The sequence below is a fragment of the Salmo salar genome, chromosome 15 (genome assembly GCF_965601325.2).
Source record: "Salmo salar chromosome 15, fSalSal1, whole genome shotgun sequence".
Classification (NCBI taxonomy): Eukaryota; Metazoa; Chordata; class Actinopteri; order Salmoniformes; family Salmonidae; genus Salmo; species Salmo salar.
In genome coordinates, this window is record NC_138305.1 from 42,322,973 (window position 1) to 42,346,450 (window position 23,478).

Sequence of the window (23,478 nt, forward strand, 5' to 3'; positions counted from 1 at the left end):
ACAGTCTTATCTGTACAGTGTCAGGTGTCATCAGTTTCCAGTGTCTCCATGGCCACCCCCCACGCCTCCCCCTCTTCCACTGCACAGGAGAGCTGTTTTCCAGCTGAAGACGTCCGGTTCTCCCCTTATCCTGATGTGACAGTCATGACAGAGAGTATTGCACCAGCCCAACACTGTAATCGAATTGAGCACAGGGAAGGGTGCTCTCTCCCGCCCTCTCATGTTAAATGCATTTGTATAAGATAGGCTATGTGTAGACTCAGCTGGATGTGTCTAGATCATGCAGAGCCCTATTTTTTTCTGGGATGACAACCACTGGCAGGATACAAGACGAAGGGTTTATGGACTTGTCTGGTAACATACATACAGTACAGTAGACGGCTGCTGATCTGCCATGCTATAGAGGGCTATATGGCTGTGCATGTGTATAATACACCAAGAGACAAGTGCAGTATATCTCCTGTACTTATTGCCTTCCCTGCATAGCTTCACTGGGACCAAATTACACATTCACACAGCATCACTAAAAGCCCAAATCATTCATCCATTCATTGTGCATCCTTCGTTAAAGGTGTATATACAGTATATATTGAGTTCTGTGATGAGCATGTACACCTTTGAACATTCAAAAATGGTTTGTGATCGTGATGTAGCTCGTGATTTTTACAAGCAGACTGGTAATGAGTTGTAACCCACAGAGACAGGTTACAGGAGAGATGAGACAAATTATTATAATTATGATACAAATAGGTACAGGGAGTTCTCTCTCCTACATGGAAGTGTCAAATTGGCTGAACATAGCATTAGTGGGTACGGTTACATGCACACAATAATGCGGTTATTGTGGATAGGCAGATTAATATAAAAGTTTGATTAAAGCGTTTACATGCTTTGCAAGAACGATTTCCCTAATAATCCTGTTTACATGTACACATCAGAAATCCGACTACCTAATAGTAGCCAATCAGAATAAACGTTTTACCACAGCGACCATGTTAATTTTGGGAAGCATATTTGATTCTGAAATCGGACATATAAAGTTTGTACCGGTGTGTGAAAACTACTTCTACATTCAGTTGTTCCGAACTCACTTCACCTGCGCTAAAGAGGGAGGCTTGCTCCGCTGGTGCTAGCACATGCGCAGATCAAAATAACACTGCTGGAAACGCAGATTAAGGTGTTTACATGTCCTAGTAATTCGAAAGATTACTCAGAAAACCAGTTGTTTTAATCGGGGTATGCTTACTTAGATTTTGACCTTATGTCGATTAAGATAAGCATCGTAAGGTGCTTACATGACTATTGCATAATCTGCCTACTGACAAAATCTGTTTAATATCGAATTATTAGTGTGCATGTAAACGTACTCAGTGATTTAAGAGGGAAACGCAGGAATCATAACTCATAATCCCTATTTAATACCACACATGGTTGTTATGCAGGCCCTAAAACTAAGATTAAATTACCTCAGATGAGGCGCATCCAAAGCCCTATCTGCATGTTTCTCTCCAAATTAATCCTGAAAGCAGTGTCCTAACTGAATATGTTTGTTGGCATATCACTTCAGGCATTTCAAACATGTATTAATCGAGGTGTCAAATTAGATTCATGATTTACAGAGATTCTGAAAGCAAGTAGATACAGGGCATCAAACTGAAAATGCAGTCTATGCTAAAATACCCTCTTAAATGATTTAGTTTGATATCATATTTACTCAACATTCCCATCAGGGGAGGCTGTGGCTTTCTAGAGTAAACACAGTTCTGAATACTCTAGATACCAAATGCAGCTCAGGAGTTTAGGCCTGCATCATGTTCCCTATCATTGAAATGGGATGTTCTGGTGCAGCTCGGGCCATTTAGGGTATTGATTGAAGACCTGGTAGCTGAGAGATGTAGATTTATATTTGATTGTATTTTTTATTGTGTATTTTTGTGTATTTTAACTGTTGCTTGTATTCTATAAAGTGTGTAAATTGTCAAATGCAGGGCCTCCCTGTTGAAATAAAGGTACAATCAAAATAGCAAGAATGGCATACAGAACCAATCCTACTATAATGTTCTCAAAATAGTATATGAATTGACGTGGCCTAAACACGTCTCACATCGAATCTTTCAAGAACACTTAATATCACATTCCATCAAAACCAAACATTGGCAAGTCTCCAAGTCTTGGTGTAAATTATTCCTGGAGAATGAAAACAAAAATATAAATGTTTCTTAACCATATAACAAAAACTACTTCAAAAAGGGGCAGTCACATTCCTTCTAAAGATGTACAACAGTGGAGGCTGGTGGGAGGAGGTATAGGAGGATGGGCTCATTGAAATGGCTGGAATGGAATGGCTGGAATGGAATGAATGGCACGGTAGCAAACACAAAGTGTATGGAAACCACGTTTGACTCTGTTCCATTTATTCCATTCCAGCGATTACAATGAGCCCATCCTCCAATAGCTCCTCCCACCAGCCTCCTCAGATGTACAACATATGGTCCTATAACTGATTCATGCTGTTGAAATGGTCAGTGAGGGCTTGAAACTGATGTCCATGAATAGGATCTCGGGCAATAAATCCAGATTGGTCTTGAGTCAAGGTTTCCTCTGCCAAGCCGTGGATGTGTGGCATATGTAAAAAGCCTGCCACTATGCTATCTATCAAGCTCTAGCTCACAGGTCAGAGGCTTGGTCACATGCCAAGTCCCCTCAGGCCTCAGCTGGAGGAAGGGGAACTAGGGGGATCTCAAGGGTACACTTAGTAGACACTACACAAAATAAATATCTTGGTCCCAAGCCATCACATATCACTTTGTGTATAATTTAATGTTTTTAATGTTCTGGGCAGTCCTTGTTCAAAGAATGCTTAGACAGAATTGTTTTACCATAATTGACTCATTCATCAGTTATGGTAAGGCATGTCAGACAATTGTGCTAAATAAAACCAAACTGAGTTCAAGGTTGCAGTGTTTAAATTGATATGTGGGTGGTATTCTATCATTATACACATGAGATAAATGTACCATTTATACTTCTGTTGTATTTTTTTGGCCTGGTTTAACCAGGAAACAACAAAGTATTAACTCACGAATCCATCTCACCGGCTGGCACATTCAGCAGTCTATGGCCATCAAAACACATTTTTGTCCTCTTTGTTTCCCCCGGACATTCCATAACTGGTTTGGTAAAGTTCCATAGTCAACACAAACATACTCAGGAACAGTTTAGTCCATGGCCTCTTCCTCATACTGTATACATATTTCACCCTCTGGTAGTATCTCAATTATTTCTGTTGACAACCAATGTTAGCAGTCAAAACAGGCAAAACTCTTCCCGGAAACGATTCAGAGGCACAACACGTCACAGTTGCACTCGAGACATAATAAGAGCTGACTGTACATTTATGATCTTCCCAAGAGTTTAATGCAGCAGTAAAATTATTGTGATTGCCACATTAACTTTGTTGAGCTGCAATGGAGGTCTTGTAATATTTCACTCAAAGAAAAACCAAAATGGCTGAAACTTGACGTTAAGATGACAGGTAATTGATAGCTTAACACACATGGCCTTGTCTTACATGGACATCCTCTATAAACCCCCATTCATCACATTAATGCAGCCATCAAGATATGATGGTTTGATATGATAGGTGAGATATGGAACAGGTTTTTACTGTTACAGTTTATTGGACACCCTCATAAAGAATGCATTGACATGTCATCTATCGCACAGCTAATGTAAATAGGTGCATACGCACATAGCTATACAACATTGCTGGTACAGGGAGAGCGGTACAGTTGTGAGACAGAGCAGTGCAGAGTGTGTGTGATACAAACATATGGAGGATAAGTGAACAATCCTTGATTAATACTGCACCAAACACTGACCTGCTAATGAATGCTTAGAGACACTCCCACAGCGGACTCTTTCAGTCACTTTCTAATCCAGTCCTGGGAAGGTACTGTAGGCCCCATGTAATGAGCACTGTAGTTTTATTCACCAAGTATCCCAACACAGACAATTGTTAATCCCCCAAATTCATCAATGAGATTTGCTTTTCAGAGTACATTCGAGAGCTTAGAAGGGGTCATTTCATAACTAGATCCCAGCATGATGCAAAGGGCCTCAATTTGACCTGGGTTGAAAGTGGGTTGAAAACCACCAAGTACACTGCTGGTCTGTATTGGCTGTTTAATTTGTCAGCATCTTGTCCATAGTCTGAAATATCAAACAGTCCTGTTGTCTTGTCCTTATCTGGGATCATGGTGTGGAATGTCAATGCGAACTCTGCTAAACCCAATGCTGATGAGCTGAGCTGAACCTATTACGCTGGCTAATATGACTTAAAATGTCAGAGTCCATTTAAACCTGACTATACTATTTGGCTTTGGAAAGCACTGATAGGCCAATGTACCGTAAAGTGATTTGGATTAATATAGTCATCTAATAATCTCATTAGAATAATATAACAGCGGATGTCAGCGGTGGTTAGAATTTCCAATGGGAAAGTATACTGTTGTCATGTCTACTTCTGATGCAATGGGAAATGATTAAAGATTAACCCTCAATTCCTTTTTAAAGTTGTTTTATAAACTGGTATAATATTTGGTTCTATACAAAATACTACAAATGTCACTCTGGCCAAAATTGGTGCACAATATGGGGAATGGGGTGTCATTTAAGAATTGTCCAGAAATCATAAATGTGAAAACATTAAACTTACATAGGCTGCCTGCAGGGTGTGATTTTGTCCTTGGAGTTAGAAGTTATAAATGAAACAATCATTTTCAGGGAATCTTTACCACAGCTGTTAAAAACATGCAAAGTTAATGTTCAAGGTGAAAGCCTGCCTAAGAAGAATCTCATTAAAGAAGGCAATGGAAATGTGATGGAAGCATTTTGTTTTCACCTGCAGCTTTGGGGTTGTGAACTGTCACAATATGGCCATATCATATTCATTAATTCTTCAGAAAAGTCATATAAAACTGATGCTCTGCATCAGCCTGACAATTACACCTCCTGGCTTTCTATTCATTCCCTCTCATATTGAATGTTTATTTTCTAGAAACTAGAGCGCAGTCAGAATAACGAAGTACCTATGACCTCAGATGAAGTGGAATCTCTCGCTCTGATTGAAGAGTATATTCATTTCAGATGTGACAGGGACTAAAAACTCCAGCTAAATCATTTGTATATTGACAGGTCACAGTTATCAGCCCACGTATATGGTACAGCTGGTAATGCAGCTTATTCATCATCACACAGTGCTGCTGAGAACATTTGACATGTCACATAAGTGAGAGAATCAAACGGTATGTACAGCGGGAGAGCACATACTTATGGCAATCTTGTGCGAGCATAATTACACTTTCCTCTCTCAACTTCTGAACACTGGCTGCTGCTAAGTGCTGCTTGTGGTGATACTAATTACTATTAATTATCACTTCAGGCATGTTTCAATGCCAAAGTCCTTCAGGTGGCCTGACTCCGTCACCCCTCTGTCTGCACCATCCTAAGAGAGAGGCCCAGAGTTTCAGTGGAAGGGAGGGGAGAGGTCAGTGGTTTGTCCCACACCACGGCGCAGCGGAGTTGTGCATGGAATTCTCCAGGCTGCCTGGGTTGAGGGGCGTTCCGGTCACCTGTGAGGGAAGAGGGCAATGTAATCTCAAAGTCACGAGAGAGCCCCAGAGTGACTGCATCGGTTATTATTACATCATGTGACACAGTTTACTGACCCCGCTGTTCAAGTAGAGATGTTTCTCTCATCCCCTTGACAACGCAGTAACTTCAATAGAAGCAGCGTGCCTGAAAACCCCAGTGTTTCATTATGGATAATCAAAGTCTTTAAAAATAAATATAGTGGTTTACTTGCAGTCAGTGAGACTGTTATAGTGGTACTAAGCAGGAATCCAGATGTAATAATAAAGTCAGACAGTTTCTTTGTGTTGTTGGCTATCCTCCCGCCCACAGAAATCGATGTTAAGGCCAATGGAGAAATAAGGAAGGGTTATGTTTTCATCTCCAAACTGCAGCAAATGGTGGTATTGATATTTTCCTCTTATCAATTGCGAGGACAGAGATCTATTGAAGCCAAGCGTTTAGTTCAGTTTGTTTGGTTTGGTCTGCAACAGGGAGAGTAGAGGGGGAGGAAGAGTGTGGGATAAATGAATATTCAAGGATGATGAGCAACACACTGGCAAAAAGGTGGAAAGGAACTTCCAGCAAGGCAGTAGATGAGATCAATAACATAATAAAACATTACTTTGTAGGACATTGGCTTATTTTCAGCAGAGGCAGCCTGAATATGTAGCCAGCCTTTAAGCATAGGCTTAGTTGATTGGTGATTACATAGTAGCATCCCTCACAGTGAGCAGAGGACAACGACCTCAAAATCTTATGGTGGCATAATCTCTGACTCCCTATTGTGCTGCAAAGTTATGTAATTCCTAAGTTCATTCAAACTCCACATAAATACATTGTTACTGTCTCCAAACGTTTCAAGGATTATGTTTACACTTTTTAGGGTAGTGGATGTGAACACTGGAATAGTAATCTTGGTTGCCCAAATAGCTTTTCACCGTTACATCCTTATATGAAACATTGTGTTTTCGCTCCGGGCTAGGCAGGATATACACTTTTATAGATTGCCATATTTGAGGTATTGCCTTTCTCTCTTGCTGGTTACAAAAAACGCAACAAATTCAATCTCCTCCCTGATCAATATTTTGCATATGGAAATACCTTCCCTTTGCGAAAACATCCGCGCCAGTTCCAGTTCCCTTCTGACGAGAGCTTAAGAATGCTGTCTCTGGCTGTCTCACTGTATGTATATGCCCTTCTGTTTACACCCGCCCTAATTGTTATTCATTCTGGCTCCCCTATCTATCGGAATAAAATGGCAGTGCTTTTAGTAACATTACACTGCTCCACTCATAATTGAAGTTCATTTTGTGGCATTATGATAAAATATATATATATTAAAAAAAATTTAAAAAAAAAAACACCCAATGTCTCAGAGGCCGCACAGAGACGAGGAGGGCTGGGGCTCCTGGATAAAACAGTGACACCTCCACAGAAGGGAGAGATGAAGACAAACAAGCCACAACATCAGCCGCTGTACTGAGTCTCTCAGGAGGGTGGCAACATGCCACTATGGCGTCCCCGCTCCAACGAGTCTATAATGCAGTCCTCAAAGTCAAAGAGGGTGCAGGAAAGGACTTGGTTGTTTAGGTTGGCAAACAATGACTGAGCAAAGGGTAGGGCTAGGATTCGGCTTAGTTTTAGGCAATGACTTGGGTTAACACCATGACCGTTGTGATACCTATTGCTATTTTCAATCATCAGGCAAACAAACAACCAGTGGTAAACCAAAAGCTCTTTGAGTGGCAACATTTCACTCCCTGAAGGATTTCACTCTGCTCCCTGAAGGATTTCACTCTGCTCCCTGAAGGATTTCACTCTGCTCCCTGAAGGATTTCACTCTGCTCCCTGAAGGATTCTTGAAGGTTACAATAACAAACAAAACACTTCAGACCTGCCAAATTAGAACTCAAAACACTTGTCTGGGGCTTCATGACCTTTTGGTTAAAAAGGCTGTTCCAGAGGGTCCCAACATACTGCTCTACATGGGAATCAGCATACATTATGCTATTAATAGGGGACTGTCCTCTGAGAAAATGCACTGATAGGATTTCAGATGATCTTCCCTGTAAAACCAGAATGTTACATTGGAAATATCTGGTTCTCTCTAGCTAACATAAAAATAATAATAATTAAAAGAGCTTGCACAATTTCGTCTCCAGTCAACCTACATGGGTCAATGTAAGTCAATAGGTAGAAAGAAACAGACATTTGTGGTAAAGGTGCCGTCTAAGATGCTTCTGGGTATTTTTTACTGGGTGTATATTGAGTAAACCCCTGAGTCTGCATTATTGAGCAATATTGCAATGGAAGCACACATGAAAATAGACCGCAATTCGAATAGCTTACATAAACCGATAGGCTCAGCCAACAATCGTACCACCACAGCTTACACACAAACCGGGGTAGAGTAATGATTGATTCCGTCACTGGAGCACATACACAGAGATGGAGAAATACTGCCATTGTGCGACTGGTTGCTATGGAAAAACACTTGCTTGAATGTTGATTTCTCAAACTTTGAAGTTCACACTTAAACACCAGAGTATAAAAGCAATGGGTAATTAATATTTCATGTACATCAGTTAGGAATTATACAGTGGCCTTCTCACAGAGCCTTCGATTCTGCCACATGAACGGTCAAGCCTGCAGCTAGAGGAGCTTGGATGCGTAATGCATGAGGCTAAAAGTGATGGAGCAAAAATCCACTTGAGTCAACATGGCCAATTCCTTGAGGCTGGTAGCTACAGTAGCCTAATTCACAAAGGTAGTAAACATTTTATTTGGTAGGATTTGTTTTAGCTCACACAAAAATGGTCCTGTGTTCATATAATCAGGACAAAATAACAGTATGTACCATTTCTTTTGCATTCTAATTCATTCAGGTAACAACATTTGTCTTTCTTTGAACTTCCTGTCCAGTTATAGGAAGTCTAGATTACCGTAAAGGTTGTGTAAATTGATTGATCAGAGCCCTTTAATTTCATTGAGGGCCTGAGCCTGCCAGCCTTCTGAAAGAAGTAATTATTACTGAATTATTCTTCCAATTTCCATACAATAAGGAAACAATCGTTGACCTCAGAACTGCATCCTCAAACCCATCAAAAGGCAAGCCAACCATGTTGTTCAATTTACCTCATGTGCCTCCTGTTCCAAGTAGAACCTTTGTATGCAATTTCCTACTACAGTAACATAGGAACAATTTACATTTAAATGTTTACATTTTAGTCATTTAAAAGATGCTCTTCAACTCAACTGTGTTTTCTGGGCTACACTCCCTACAAGCCCTCATAATGATGTGTGAAAGGAAAATGGAATATGATCACAGTGTATTACCCATGATGAATTACCTGTAGCAGAGCTCTGAACTCAGCAGGTGGGTTGTTGCTGCAGGTGTTGAGTGGGTGGCATGCGGCGCATGTTTCCCTGCATGAAGCTCCCGACTGAAAGGCTGCCGCTGACAATCCAGCAGTGTGTGTAGAGAAGACACACGGATTCTTCTGGGACTGGTGCAGTGCGAACAGGATAGTAAACAAGGAAGAGATTGGAGACTGGGTCAACAAGTTTAGTCAAGTTGCAGAAAGTCTTTTGCTATGTCATTTCAAACACGTAGTCTAATCAAATATTGTTTTCAATAGTTTTTCACATTTGAGGCATTGGTTAGGTATATACAGAGAATACTGAGTCAGAGTGTGCAACACAGTAATAAAGGGTATGCTGTATGAAAGATACCGTCATATTCAAACATTGTTTTATGATTGTGTAGACCTAGTCATAGTTCATGAAAGTAATAATTTGAAAAACACTGCAATAAAAGGTATGCTGTATGATAGATACCGTCATATTGATACATTCCTTTATGAATGTGTAGATCTACAGTGGTCATAATTTATGGATGTAATCATGTCAAACCTCATAGTCTGTACAATGTGTCCCATTCAACTCCATAGTATTCAGACCCCTTGACTTTTTCCACATTTTGTTAGGTTACAGCCTTATTCTAAAATTGATTAAATAGTTTTTTCCCCCTCATCAATTTACACACAATACCCCATAATGACAAAGCAAAAATATTTATTTAGAAATTTTCACAAATGTATTACAAATAAAAACTGAAATATTAAATTAACACAAGTATTCAGACCCTTTACTCAGTACTTTCTGGAAGATCTCCCATCTCCACAGAGGAACTCTAGAGCTCTGTCAGAGTGACTGTCGGGTTCTTGGTCACCTCCCTGATCAAGGCCCTTCTACCCTGATTGCTCAGTTTGGCAGGTGGCCAGCTCTACGAAGAGTCTTGGTGGTTCCAAACTTCTTCCATTTAAGAATGATGGAGGCCACTGTGTTCTTGGGGATCTTCAATGCTGCAGAAATGTGTTGGTACCCTTCCCCAGGTCTGTGCCTTGACACAATCCTGTCTTGGCGCTCTAAGGACAATTCCTTCGACCTCATGGCTTGGTTTTTGCTCTGACATCCACTGTCAACTGTGGGACCTTATATAGACAGGAGTGTGCCTTTCCAAATCATGTCCAATCAATTTAATTTACCACAGGTGGACTTCAAACAAGTTGTAGAAACATCTCAAGGATGATCAATGGAAACAGCACCTGAGCTCAATTTCTAGTCTCATAGCAAAGGGTCTGTATACTTACGTAAATAAGGTATTTCTGTTTTTAATTTGTAAATAAAAAAATAGCTAAAATGTTTAAATACCTGTTTTCACCTTGTCATTATGGGGTATTGTGTGTAGATTGATGAGGAATTGTATTTATTTAATCCATTTCAGAATAAGGCTGGAAAATGTGGAAAATGTCAAGCGGTCTGAATACTTTCCGAAGGCACTGTATATACTTCCTTTCAGGAAAAGACTTCACAGCCTCCATTTCTCCTCAACAGGAAGCCCCGTTAACTCCATTGAGGGGAAATAACAATGATAAGTTAATGCTTGCTAGTGCAGAGAAAAAGATGCATGGAAGCCTCTGATGTAGAATTAGATAATACAGACCTCACATGCCTTAGTGTGCATTGATATGATCATTTCTGCTCTGCTTTTTATTTTACAATGAATGCCCCCTTCCTCCAAAAACTCAGCTGGCACATTCTTTGTCTGAGCCTCACTGCATGCAAAGCAAACAGTCCAGTAGGCCTACAATTAGAATATGTTCTAGTCTTATTAAAACATTTCAAAATAATTTGTTTGATTTCTGTCAGGGAGTTTAAACTCCCACTCCAATTAGTGACCCTTTTCACTGAATGTATCCAGCCTCTCTCTCTTCAGCTACACAAATGAGTCCATCTTGCCTGGGGGACAAGGTGGCGATGGTGGTTGAATCAGTGGTTATATTTGGACTATATAGCTAAAGAGGGAGCAAGGAGAAATTACACAGCTGGGTAACATGGCCTACTTAACATCTGATTGGATGCAAAGCTTAACTGGGTACACAACCAACACTAGTAACTGCTTCTGCCTCTCAAAACTCTCTGGAAGTGTCAATCAAACACAGGATCTTTCCAGAAAATATTCAAATATTGACATTAGATTGCATTGAAAGGAAATAGAAAATAATATCCAGGATGATTGTTTGTCAGCAGATTGCTGCAACAAGCATCTAACGTCAAAGCAACCATGTTTTGTCATTTAAATTTTCATTTGAATTGCTGCATAGACAAATAGTATTGTGAATGAGTCAATGTCATCATATAGCAGCAGTACTGTAAAGATGTAATGACTTGTAAGCAACCAATCTGGACAAAAGTACAAGTTAGGGCAGCGTTTCCCAAACTCTGTACTTGGGACTCAAGGGGTGGATGTTTTGGTTTTTGCTTGATGATTAGGTGATTATATGAATCAGCTGTGTAGTGCTAGGGCAAAAAAACAAAATGTGCACCACTTGGGGTCCCGAGGACTGAGTTGAGTAAATCCTGGCTTAGGGCAATCCCCTGAATGTGAGTGAGAAACATGTCAAAGCATGGCTACTCCTTTCTAGGGAATGTTGCTTGTTCCAATACAAATCATCACATAACAGAATCATGAGATGAAGGACTACTGTAAGTGATTGGCATGTGGTGGGATAAGGCTGGCCTCATTGTACATAAGGGTCGCTCTTGAATAGCTGTGCCATTTGGGCATGACATTTAGGGGGGGGGGGGGGGGGGGGGATTATTGACTTTTTCTAGATTATTTATTTTAATTATTTGGGTATTTTACCATTCTCAATCAACTAATATGACAGCTTAATTACTTAATGTACCATTGTGATATGTGCCACCAGTAAGAGTAGTAACACCAATGACAGTAACACAAATGACACATTTTAAGTAATTGGGGATTTTTCCTTTCAAAATGATTTACTGAAGTGATATGATTAATCGTTTTGCACACAATGTAATTTCCCTTAACTGAAATTGAGTAACACCAATGACACTTTGAATTTATACACACCAAATTATCAATTGAATCCTAAAATGTATGACATACTAAAAGAGTCTGATTAGCTAATTATTACATTTTATAAACTGGGTGGTTCGACCCCTGAATGCTGATTGGCTGACAGCCGTGGTATCAGACCGTATACCACAGGTATGACAAAACATTTATTTTTACTGCTCTAATTACATTGGTAATCAGTTTCTAACCGCAATAAGGCATGTCGAGGGTTAGTGATATATGGTCAATATACCACGACTAAGGGTTGTTCCTAAGAACAGCCCTTATCCGTGGTATATTGGCCATATACCACATCTCCTCGTGCCTTATTGCTTAATTATATAGACCCCTCCACCATTAACAGTTTGCCACTAGAGGGAATGTTTAAAGAGATTGCTAAACGCTAAATGGGATTTGTGCCACAAATGCATTTGGAAACAGTGCCAGGGAAATAAAACCAAAACATGGATTGCTGTCATACCTTGTCCATAGACTGCTTATAGGGTAAGGAACCAAATGTGTCATTTTGTAATTTGAATAGTCCCTTTAAGGTCCTAGTATCTCTTCCAACATAACTAAGGAAAGCTATTATATTTGTAAAAAAAATATATATATTTAAGAGCATTCTTTGGGTTTTATCTAGTGGTTAGAGCATTGGATTTGTAACATCTCACTACAACTCCATTTTATTAATTATTTTAATATCATTATACAGTGCATTCGGAAAGTATTCAGACCCCCCCACATTTCGTTACATTACAGCCTAATTCTAAAATGGATTAAATCGTTTTTTCCCCCTCAATCTACACACAAATAAAGGTAAAACAAATAAAAATAACCCATAATGACAAAGCAAAAACTTTTTTTGAAATATTTGCAAATGTATTCAAAATAAAAAAATATGAAATATGACATTTACATAAGCATTCAGACCCTTTACTCAGTACTTTGTTGATGCACCTTTGGCAGCGATTACAGCCTCGAGTCTTCTTGGGTATGACGCTACAAGCTTGGCACATCTGTATTTGGGGAGTTACTCCCATTCTTCTCTGCAGACCCTCTCAAGCTCTGTCAGGTTGGATGGGGAGAGTCGCTGCACAGCTAATTTATGGTCTCTCCAGAGATGTTTGATCAGGTTCAAGTATGGGCTCTGGCTGGGCCACTCAAGGATATTCAGAGACTTGTCCCGAAGCCAATCCTGCATTGTCTTGGCTGTGTGCTTAGTGTTGTTGTCCTGTTGGTCCTGAGCACTCTGGAGCAGGTTTTCATCAAGGATCTCTCTGTACTTTGGCTCCGTTCATCTTTCCCTCGATCCTGACTAGTCTCCCAGTCCCTGCCTCTGAAAAACATCCCCACAGTTTCCTCCAGACGTGATGCTTGACATCCAGGCCAAAGAGCTCAATCTTGGTTTCATCAGACCAGATAATCTTGTTTCTCATGATCTGAGAGTCATTTAGGTGCCTTTTGGCAAACTCCAAGCGGGCTGTCATGTGCCTTTTACTGAGGAGTGGCTTCCGTCTGGCCACTCTACCAGAAGGGCCTGATCGATAGAGTGCTGCAGAGATGGTTGTCCTTCTGGAAGGTTCTCCCATCTCCACAGAGTAAGTCTAGAGCTCTGTCAGAGTGAACATCGGGTTCTGGTCACCTCCCTGACCAAGGCCCTTCTCCCCGATTGCTCAGTTTGGCCGGGCGGCCAGCTCTAGGAAGGGTGTTGGTGGTTCCAAACTTCTTCCATTTAACAATGATGGAGGCCACTGTGTTCTTGGGGACCTTCGAAGCTGCAGACATTTGTTGGTACCCTTCCCCAGATCTGTGCCTCGACACAATCCTGTCTGGTTGCTCTACGGACAATTCCTTCGACCTCATGTCTTGGTTTTTGCTCTGACATGCAATGTCAACTGCGGGACCTTATATAGACAGGTATGTGCCTTTCCAAATCATATCCAATCAATTTAATTTACCACAAGTGGACTCCAATTAAGTTGTTGAAACATCTCAAGGATGATCAATAGAAACAGGATGTACCTGAGCTCAATTTCGAGTCTCATAGCAAAGGGTCTGAATACTTATGTAAATAAGGTATCCATTTTTTTATTTTTAATACATTTACAATTTCTAAAAACCTGTTCTCGTTTTGTCATTATGGGGTATTGTGTGTAGAATGATGAGGAAAAATATTTATTTATTCTAAAATGGATTAAGGTTGTAACGTAACAAAATTTTTATAAAAAGTCAAGGGGTTTGAATACTTTCTGAATGCACTGTAACCAATGCAAAACCTTGGCTTACTAAAGTAGGCTCGGGAGTGGACACAAGGTTTTTGGTTCGAATCAGACCCCCCCCTTTCACACATCACCCAGAATATGTCCTCTGACAATCCTCAGCCAATCGCAGCCACAAAGTCAAAATTGGCTATATTAAAAAAATATATTTTGGTCTTAGGGTTAGGTATAAGGTTAACACTGTGGTTAAGGTTAGGGTTACGGTTAGGTTTAAAATCAGAATTTAGAGAAATTGTAGAAATAGGCGGGGTTTATTACTTTGTGGCTGTGGTATGTAGTGACGATTCCCGCAAAGGCACATAATAAATGCTAGAGACGATGTGGAATGTCAAAGCTCTACTGACTGACGGAAGACATACATCTACAACCGTTTTATATGACCACTTTATTTTATCACTACATGTGTCTTTATTTGTGAGTGAACAATTCAGTTTGTACAAGACATTAAAACAAGTGTGTCACCTTCGGATACGGAGTACACGCCCACAATAGCTAACTGTACGCGCAGAGCAAAGCCATTGGACAATAAGGGCTGTCAATAGCGCATAGCTGCCATTCTTTCCGTTCTGTTCTGAGCTTGGCGAACACTTTTTGCAGATGTGTTTCAGCATGGGCAGTTGAAACAGCAGGACACTGCTCAATAGTGTAACTTTTACAGAATACTCAATTATTAATTTCTGATATACATATGGGAAATTGGTAACTAATATTGTTGTACGGAAGCTAAGACTGTGCCGATTTTAGAATTTCATTCATTTGATTTGCCTTGAACGACAAGGAAAATGCCAGTAGCAACTCTATTGCCTTTTACAGCTACCCCGAGTAGGAAGTCTGCCAGCCCGACCTCCTTTAGATTGACAGAGAAATTCGTTTTGCTATTAGTTTTTAGCGCTTTTATTACGCTTTGTTTCGGGGCAATTTTTTTCCTACCGGATTCATCGAAGCTACTGAGCGGAGTTTTCTTCCACTCGTCTGCGGTAGAAACCAACACGCGAACAGGTACGGATAGTGATTCAAACGTTGCAGTTGGGACCGACGAAAAGATATTAACCAAGATTAGAAAGGACCACGAAAAGGCTTTGGTTGAAGCAAAAGACACTCTCCAGAAACGACCAGACGAGATAAAGCAAGACATACAAGACGAGAAGGACAAAGTTTTGAAGGAAGGTAAAGGTGGGAAAGATTACAATAACCTACCAGTCATTGAATATGTTCGGCCACCCGGAGCAACAGGGCACGAGCCCTCCGATCCGGAAACCAAAGAGAGACGAGCAAAAATTAAAGAGGTGAGTGATAAAAAAATAAATAAAAATAAATAAATACAACCAGAATGGCAACATTTGGTGTGTGTGGTTAGCTAGTTTCGCGTCCAATACTGCCTGCGTTTGCTCTGCTGTGTAGCCTAATCGGCAAATTCCTTGTACACAACACACAGTTAAACGACTCTAGTCTGTACACAGCACAGGCATAATGTTGTCAGCTGAAACTTTGAACTTATGAATTTACTTTGTATCCAGATACACTGTAGAAATCCATCCTGTATTGATATGTTCTCAATATCATGCTTTTCATTCTCACCAGAGTACATCCTGTGTACTCCTTGTCCTGTAGACAAACCACAACATAGTCCGTTTTATATAATTTGGGGCAACACTTTTACAGTGTACTGTGTAGCTCAGGGCAATATATTGTTTCTAAATATATGCTTAGCCATTTTATTTTTTCTAAGTATATAATGCCTGTGGTGTACCGTAATTAAGTGGTACACTATTAGACTATACTCACAGCAGTGTCCCTAACCCTAAGGACAGTGTAACAATAAGCAGGCATGCGCATTGCTTATTACACTTACGGTAATACACAATATCAGCACTATGAAGTAAAATGTTACCTAGCTCGGTGAGTCTAACAACTGAGATTTGTGGAAACGAACTGTCTATTGTATTGTACATAAGTTAGGCCTAGTTATTTGCCTATGGTTGTGCAATGTCAGAATACAGACACTACAACTGTAGGCTATAGGGGACATAAATCACACTACCTTTATATCTGGTTAGATGGGGCAAGCAGGTCTAAGGGCTCAGACACACCAGTAATGTTTGCTGGCCGAGACTACTTAGCACCTCTGAATTTGCGACAGTGTGCACTGATTTTACTTGAAAAATCTACAGCGGGTGGTCCCTAAAACACAATCAGCAGACGAACGCTAGATCCACATTCAGTGCATTGTGTGTGAACCTTTATCCTCCTGACAGACCTGTTTTTAAACAATGAATGAGCCAACCATTTCAGAGACACTCCCATTAGGACTGGGTATTGCCAGGGACCTCACATTTCGATATTATCACGATACTTAGGTGCCGATACGATATCTATTGCAATTCAATATGTACCACAGTTTATCATGTCTCTACAGTGCCTTCGGAAAGTATTCATATCCCTTGACCTTTTCCACATTTTGTTACGTTACAGCCGTATTCTAAAATGGATTAAATTGTTATTTTTCCTCATCAATCTACACACAATGCCCCATAATGACAAAGCAAAAAGAGGTTTTTAGAAAAAAAACTTTCAATATAAAATTTACATAAGTATTCAGACCCTTTACTCAGTACTTTCTGGAAGTTCCCCCATCTCCACATAGGAACTCTAGAGCTCTGTCAGAGTGAGCATTGGGCTCTTGGTCACCTCCCTGACCAAGGCCCTTCTCCTCCGATTGCTCAGTTTGTCCGGGCGACCAGCTCTAGGAAGAGTCTTGGTGGTTTCAAACTTCTTCCATTTAAGAATTATGAAGGCCGCTGTGTTCTTGGGGACCTTCAATGCTGCACACATTTGTTGGTACCCTTCTCAGAATCTGTGCCTCGACACAATCCTGTCTCGGTGCTCTATGGACAATTCCTTCGACCTCATGGCTTGGTATTTGCTCTGACATCCACTGTCAACTGTGGGACCTTATATAGACAGGTGTGTGCCTTTTCAAATCATGTCCAATCAATTGGATTTACCACAGGTGGAATCCAATAAAGTTGTAGATACATCTCAAAGATCATCAATGGAAACAGGATGCACCTGAGCTCAATTTCGAGTCTCATAGCAAAGGGTCTGAATACTTAAGTGAATAAGATATTTCTGTTTATTATTTTTAATACATTTGCTAAAATATTTTTTTTTTTCGCTTTGTCATTATGGAGTATTGTGTGTAGATTGCTGAGTATTTTTTATATTTTTTTGTCCGTTTTAGAATAAGACTGTAACGTAAAAAATACATTGCTGTTTGTTGTTCCAAATATATTGCTCACTATATTATGTCTCCTGTAGAGGGACAAGGGAGCCATGAGAATACAAGTTTTAATCAGTTATGAAAGTGCTGAAAACATGTTGGCTAACCATTTAAGAGAAGATTGAGGTCAAGTTATAGGAGGAGAAATACAAAAGTTTTGACGCAGGTACAGCCGACTAATGCTAGCTAAAGCTAGGCTAACTTCCCAGCAAAAAAAGGTCATATAATCAATCAAATATAGTAAAAAATAATATTGCAATACTCTCCTGTATCAATCAAAATGGCCAGAAACAATGAACTTCTAAAACTCGTCAGTCTATTCTTGTTCTGAGAAATGAAGGCTATTCCATACGAGAAACTGCTAAGAAACTGAAGATCTCGTACAATGCTGTGTACTGCTCCCTTCACAGAACAGAGCAAACGAGCTCTAACCAGAATCGAAAGAGAAGTGCGAGGCCCCAGTGCAAGTACATTAGGGTGTCTAGTTTGAGAAACAGACGCCTCAAGTCGTCAACTGGCAGCTCCATTAAATAGTACCCGCAAAACACCAGTCTCAACATCAACAGCGAAGAGGCGACTCCGAGATGATGGCCTTCTATATATTTCTTTATTTCTTGCACTCATTTGAGATCATTTACACACTGTCATGTACGGCTGCACAATATGGGAAAACAATCTAGGCCATATTTTTACCTTTGCTCTGACACAGTACATGTATTAGCTAGCTAGCGATTAGCATTAGCGACTAAGAAGATTTGACCCAATTTGCTAAGAAAAGACACATTTCCTAATTGCAGATGTAAGAGACACACTAATAGTATAATTATTGAACACTAGTTGATTTATATTAATGAGCAAAGTGAAAACAGCATTGTTGTCATCAACATTGTTGCATGTGCTGCATTGACCATGCAGAGACTGAAAGCAAGTGTCTCGTGGTGAAGAAACAACAAATGCGCTCTTTGAGTGACGGGCAGGGCTAGGTCTTTGTGGAAAGCGACATGGAGAGAGAGAGCGGAGAGAGATGACTCAAGTAGCGAAGTAAACTATAGAAATGAATGCTACACACGGCTTATCACATTTAACAAATCAAACATTTAAATACCGTTATAGAAGGTACAGATCAGGGCCTCCCGAGTGACGCAGTGGTCTAAGACACTGCATCGCAGCGGTCTAAGACACTACATCACAGTGTTAGATGCATCACTACAGACCCGGGTTCGATCCCAGGCTGTATCACATTTTGCCCAGCGTTTTCCAGATTAGGGGAGGGTTTGGCCGGGGGGGGGGCTTTACTTGGGTCATCGCTCTCTAGCGACTCCTTGTGGCGTGCCGGGCGCCTGCAGGCTGACATCGGTTGAATGGTGTTTCCTCTGACACGTTGGTGCGGCTGGCTTCCGGGTTTAAGCGAGCTGGTGTTAAGAAGCGCGGTTTGGCGGGTCATGTTTTCGGAGTACGCATGACTCGACCTTCGCCTCCCAAGCCCATTGGGGAGTTGCAGCGATGAGACGAGAGAATTTGGGGAGAAAAAAGTGGGTAAACCCCACTCCCCAAAAAAGAGAAGGTAAAGATAAAACCCAAAACGGTCCATGCATCACCACCGGTATATCGTAAAATACAGCATACCGTCCAGCCCTACTTCAGCATGACATTTCTCTGGCTTCTGTGCATTTGGTTTTGGCTTCTCCTCATGTCGACTATCAGCTTACTTTGATAGTTGATACAGCCCCTCTGCTGAGTTGATACAGCCCCTCTGCTGACAAAATACACATCTCGAAGAGATCAAATTTATTCAGGAGGCATAAGGGGATTTAGAGGAAACTGCAGTGGTGGCAAATTCTTCAGCAGTCATCAACATTTGCCATGTTTATGGGTACAAAGTCCTCGGCTCAGGTCCCAGCATCGGGCTTAGAATCGCATCATTTATCTCTTCGTTTGTGTTTGTTAGGGGTAGGGATATGCTGGTTTAGGCCTGCTATGGAAACTTTGCTCAACCAAATAACCAGCAGTTATGTTTTGTGTGGTTTGTTTTCGACAAGCTGGGTTATTTTTATTTGTAATTGTACAGAAATATATTCCCATTCTTTTGAAAGTAGTTTTGTAGTTGAGATGGGCCTAGTTCCCTTTTTGCACAACCACCTGCCTGTCTTGCTTTCAAGGTTCCACTGTGAATTATTGTACAAATTAGAAAAAGGTACCACGTTGGCCATCTTTCTCTGTATGGGTATATCAGAGATGGTAGGTGAACCATAAAATGTAATGATTAGAACAGGCATCCCAATAGATTTGTTAAAGAGGTAAATGGAACTCGACCCAAACAATGGAAATGCATGTAAACGTGTGGGGGGGAAAGATGCCATGGGGTTAAGATCCTGAGTCTTCTTGTTGCCCCCCCCCCCTCCCCCCAGTAAAATGTGCCTATATTTAGGCTATTGTTTATGTGTATTTCACACTATGTTGAGGTACAAATCTGAGTATAATGCTTGTATGGATGTCAACCCCAATATAAACTCAGCAAAAAAAAGAAACGTCCTCTCACTGTCAACTGCGTTTATTTTCAGCAAACTTAACATGTGTAAATATTTGTATGAACATAGCAAGATTCAACAACTGAGACAAGTTCCACAGACATGTGACTAACAGAAATGGAATAATGTGTCCTTGAACAAAGGGGGGGGGTCAAAATCAAAAGTAACAGTCAGTATCTGGTGTGGCCACCAGCTGCATTAAGTACTGCAGTGCATCTCCTCCTCATGGGGGAATGGCTCTAGCCCTCACCCTCCAATCCACCAGGTCCCAGACGTGCTCAACGGGATTGAGATCCGGGCTCTTCGCTGGCCATGGCAGAACACTGACATTCCTGTCTTGCAGGAAATCACGCACAATTGGGGCCTTTAAGGATGGGAAAACTCCAGGGCTGGATGGCATACCAGTGGAAGTATACAAAACTTTTTTTGATATACTCAAAGGACCATTATTAGCATGTTTTAACCACTCCTATATAAATGGTAGATTATCAGACACGCAACAAGAAGGTCTGATATCATTATTACTGAAACAGGACCCAAGTGGTGTGTGTGTGTGTGTGTGTATATATATATAAAGATCCAGTCCATCCAGTCCTCTTACACTTCAGTGTTGTGATGCAAAAATCCTAGCAAAATGCTTGGTGCATGGAATTCAAAAAGTATTGTCAGATATTATTCATCCTAGTCAGACAGGTTTTTTACATGGATGATACATTGGAGATAATATAAGACCAGTACTGGAAACAATAGAATACTATGAAATATCGGGGACACCAGGCCTGGTTTTTATAGCTGATTTTGAAAAGGCCGACTGGAGTTTATATATAAATGCCTAGAATATTTCAATTTTGGGGAATCTCTTATAAAATGGGTTAAAGTTATGTATAGTAACCCTATGTGTAAAATAGTAAATAATGGCTACATCTCTGAAAGTTTAAAACTATCTAGAGGAGTAAAACAAGGTTGTCCACTATCGGCATATTTATTTATTATTGCCAAATGTTAGCTGTTAAGATTAGATCAAACAATAATATTAAGGGATTAGAAATCCGTGGCTTAAAAAGTAAGGTGTCATTGTACGCCGATGATTCATGTTTTTTTTTTAAACCACAATTAGTCTCTCCACGGACTCATAGAGGATCTAGATACTTTTGCTATCCTCTCTGGATTAAAACCAAATTATGATAATATTACGTATTGGATCACAAAAAAATGCACATTTTACATTACCATGTAGTTTACCAATTAAATGGTCTGATGGAGATGTGGACATACTCGGTATAGAAATCCCAAAAGAAAGAAATGATCTCACTCCAATACATTTTTATAGAAAGGTAAATACCTGTCTATTTGTGGAAAATCACCCTGATGAACTCTTTAGTCATATCACAGTTTACCTATTTGCTTATGGTTTTGCCTACACCTAGTGACCTGCTTTTTAAATTATATGAACAAAAAATATTCAATTTTATTTGGAACGGCAAGCCAGATAAAATTAAAAGGGCCTATTTATATAACGAATATGAATTCGGAGGGCAGAAATGATTTAAATATTAAAGCATTAGACCTCTCACTAAAAGCATCAGTCATACCAAAGTTATACTTAAATCCAAACTGGTTTTCTAGTAAATTGGTACGAATGTCTCATCCTATGTTCAAGAAGGGCCTTTTTCCCTTTATTCAGATTACACCTGCCCACTTTCGGTTGTTTTGAAAAGGAAATAATCTCCAAAATATATAAAAATAATAATAAAAAAAAAAAAAAACAAGCCTTAGAAAGTTGGTTGCAATTTCAGTTTAATCCACCTGAAAAGACAGAATAAATAATACAACAAATATTGTGGTTAAATTGAAATATAGTAATTGATTAAAAAAACGGTATTTTTCAAAGAAATGTTTAAAAAAGGTATAATTTTAGTGAATGATATTATAAATAGGACTGGTGAAGTGATGTCACACATGCAGCTAACACAGACATATGGAAATGTCTGCTCTACCCAAAATTACAACCAATAATTGCAGCATTACCACAAAAATGGAAGAGGCAAGTAGAAGGGGAAAAAGTAAGGAACTTGTATGTCGGCCCTGTATTAAAGAACATAAATAGTTAAAGAAAAGTGTGATAAATAAAAACATATACCAATTTCATTTAAGGACCAAAAAAACTGACAGCTGTGCCATATAAATTGCAGAATGGTTGGGTGGAGATTTTCGATGTACCAATTCCATGGCACATGGTTTATGAATTGATACGCAAAACAACGCCGGATTCAAAACTTAAAACTTTTCAATTTAAATTACTATACAAAATTCTTGCAACTAATAGAATGTTATATATATGGGGGATACAATCTTCCCAGCTCTGCAGATGCAGCTGTGCGGAGGCAGAGTCATTAGATCATTTATTTTGGTATTGTCCATATGTAGCTCGTTTTTGGTCACAGGTCCAGGAATGGCTGAAGAATTGCAACATTTGCCTAGAACTAACGCTGCAGATAGCAATACTGGGTGATTTGAAAAGCCATAGTCAATCAATCAATCAATCAATAATATAATAATTATTTTAGCAAAAATGTTTATTTTTGATTTGCAATCTGAGGAAGCTATGAGAATAGAAAGGTTCAATTGTTTTGTGAAGCATCACAGCACAGTTGAAAAATATATGGCAAATAGAAATCTGAAATGGATGATGTTGAGAGATAGATGGGAGGGGTTGAATGGAGCTGAAGGGTGGGACTATTAACAAGATAAACATTGTAAACATACGGGGTCTGTAAAATGTATATAGGTTCAGAACTAGTGTGAAATAGCACAGTTACAAATAGAAATCAAACTGGATGGACATCAGAAATAGAGGAAAGTCTATTTTACAATAGTTGTTTTTAGTCCATCTGTAAAATGTCTATTAGATGAATAAATTGAAGGTAAAAGCCAAAGTGTTTATTAGTTTACTCCAATTGGGGGATCGGTGGTAGGGTTTGCGGGGAATAATAAAGGTATATTTAAAAAAAAAAGTATGTATATCTATATAGGTGTGTATGTATGTATGTATATATATATATCTCCATCCATACACGCGTATGTATGTATGTATGTGTGTATGTATATATATATATCTATATCTATATATATATATATATATATATCTATATCTCCATCCATACACGCATGCATATATATATATATATATATATCTCCATACATGCATATATATATATTTTTTTTTTTTTTTTTTGAGGAGAGATATATATATATAAAAAAAAAAAAAATATATATATATATATATATATCCTCAAAAATATATGGTGGATTGGAAATGATGCAGAC

General features: G+C 39.6%; 1 protein-coding gene and 1 long non-coding RNA gene across 2 annotated transcripts in view; one reads left to right on the plus strand and one right to left on the minus strand.

Annotated features, from left to right (window-relative positions):
* Positions 1–2,801: 2,801 nt before the first annotated feature.
* On the minus strand, positions 2,802–15,678 carry LOC106571377 (uncharacterized). Its single transcript, XR_001320919.3, has 3 exons — positions 15,541–15,678; positions 8,985–9,140; positions 2,802–5,633 (listed from the first exon to the last, which is right to left on the minus strand). It is a non-coding gene; the product is annotated as an uncharacterized LOC106571377 (long non-coding RNA).
* The window catches only part of LOC106571376 (mannosyl-oligosaccharide 1,2-alpha-mannosidase IA), a 169,635-nt gene continuing 160,846 nt past the window's right edge, over positions 14,690–23,478 (plus strand). Inside the window, exon 1 of the mRNA XM_014144392.3 lies at positions 14,690–15,629. Coding sequence (XP_013999867.1) covers positions 15,126–15,629 — 504 coding nt within the window. The 5' untranslated portion in view covers positions 14,690–15,125. The remainder of the gene's footprint in view (positions 15,630–23,478) is intronic.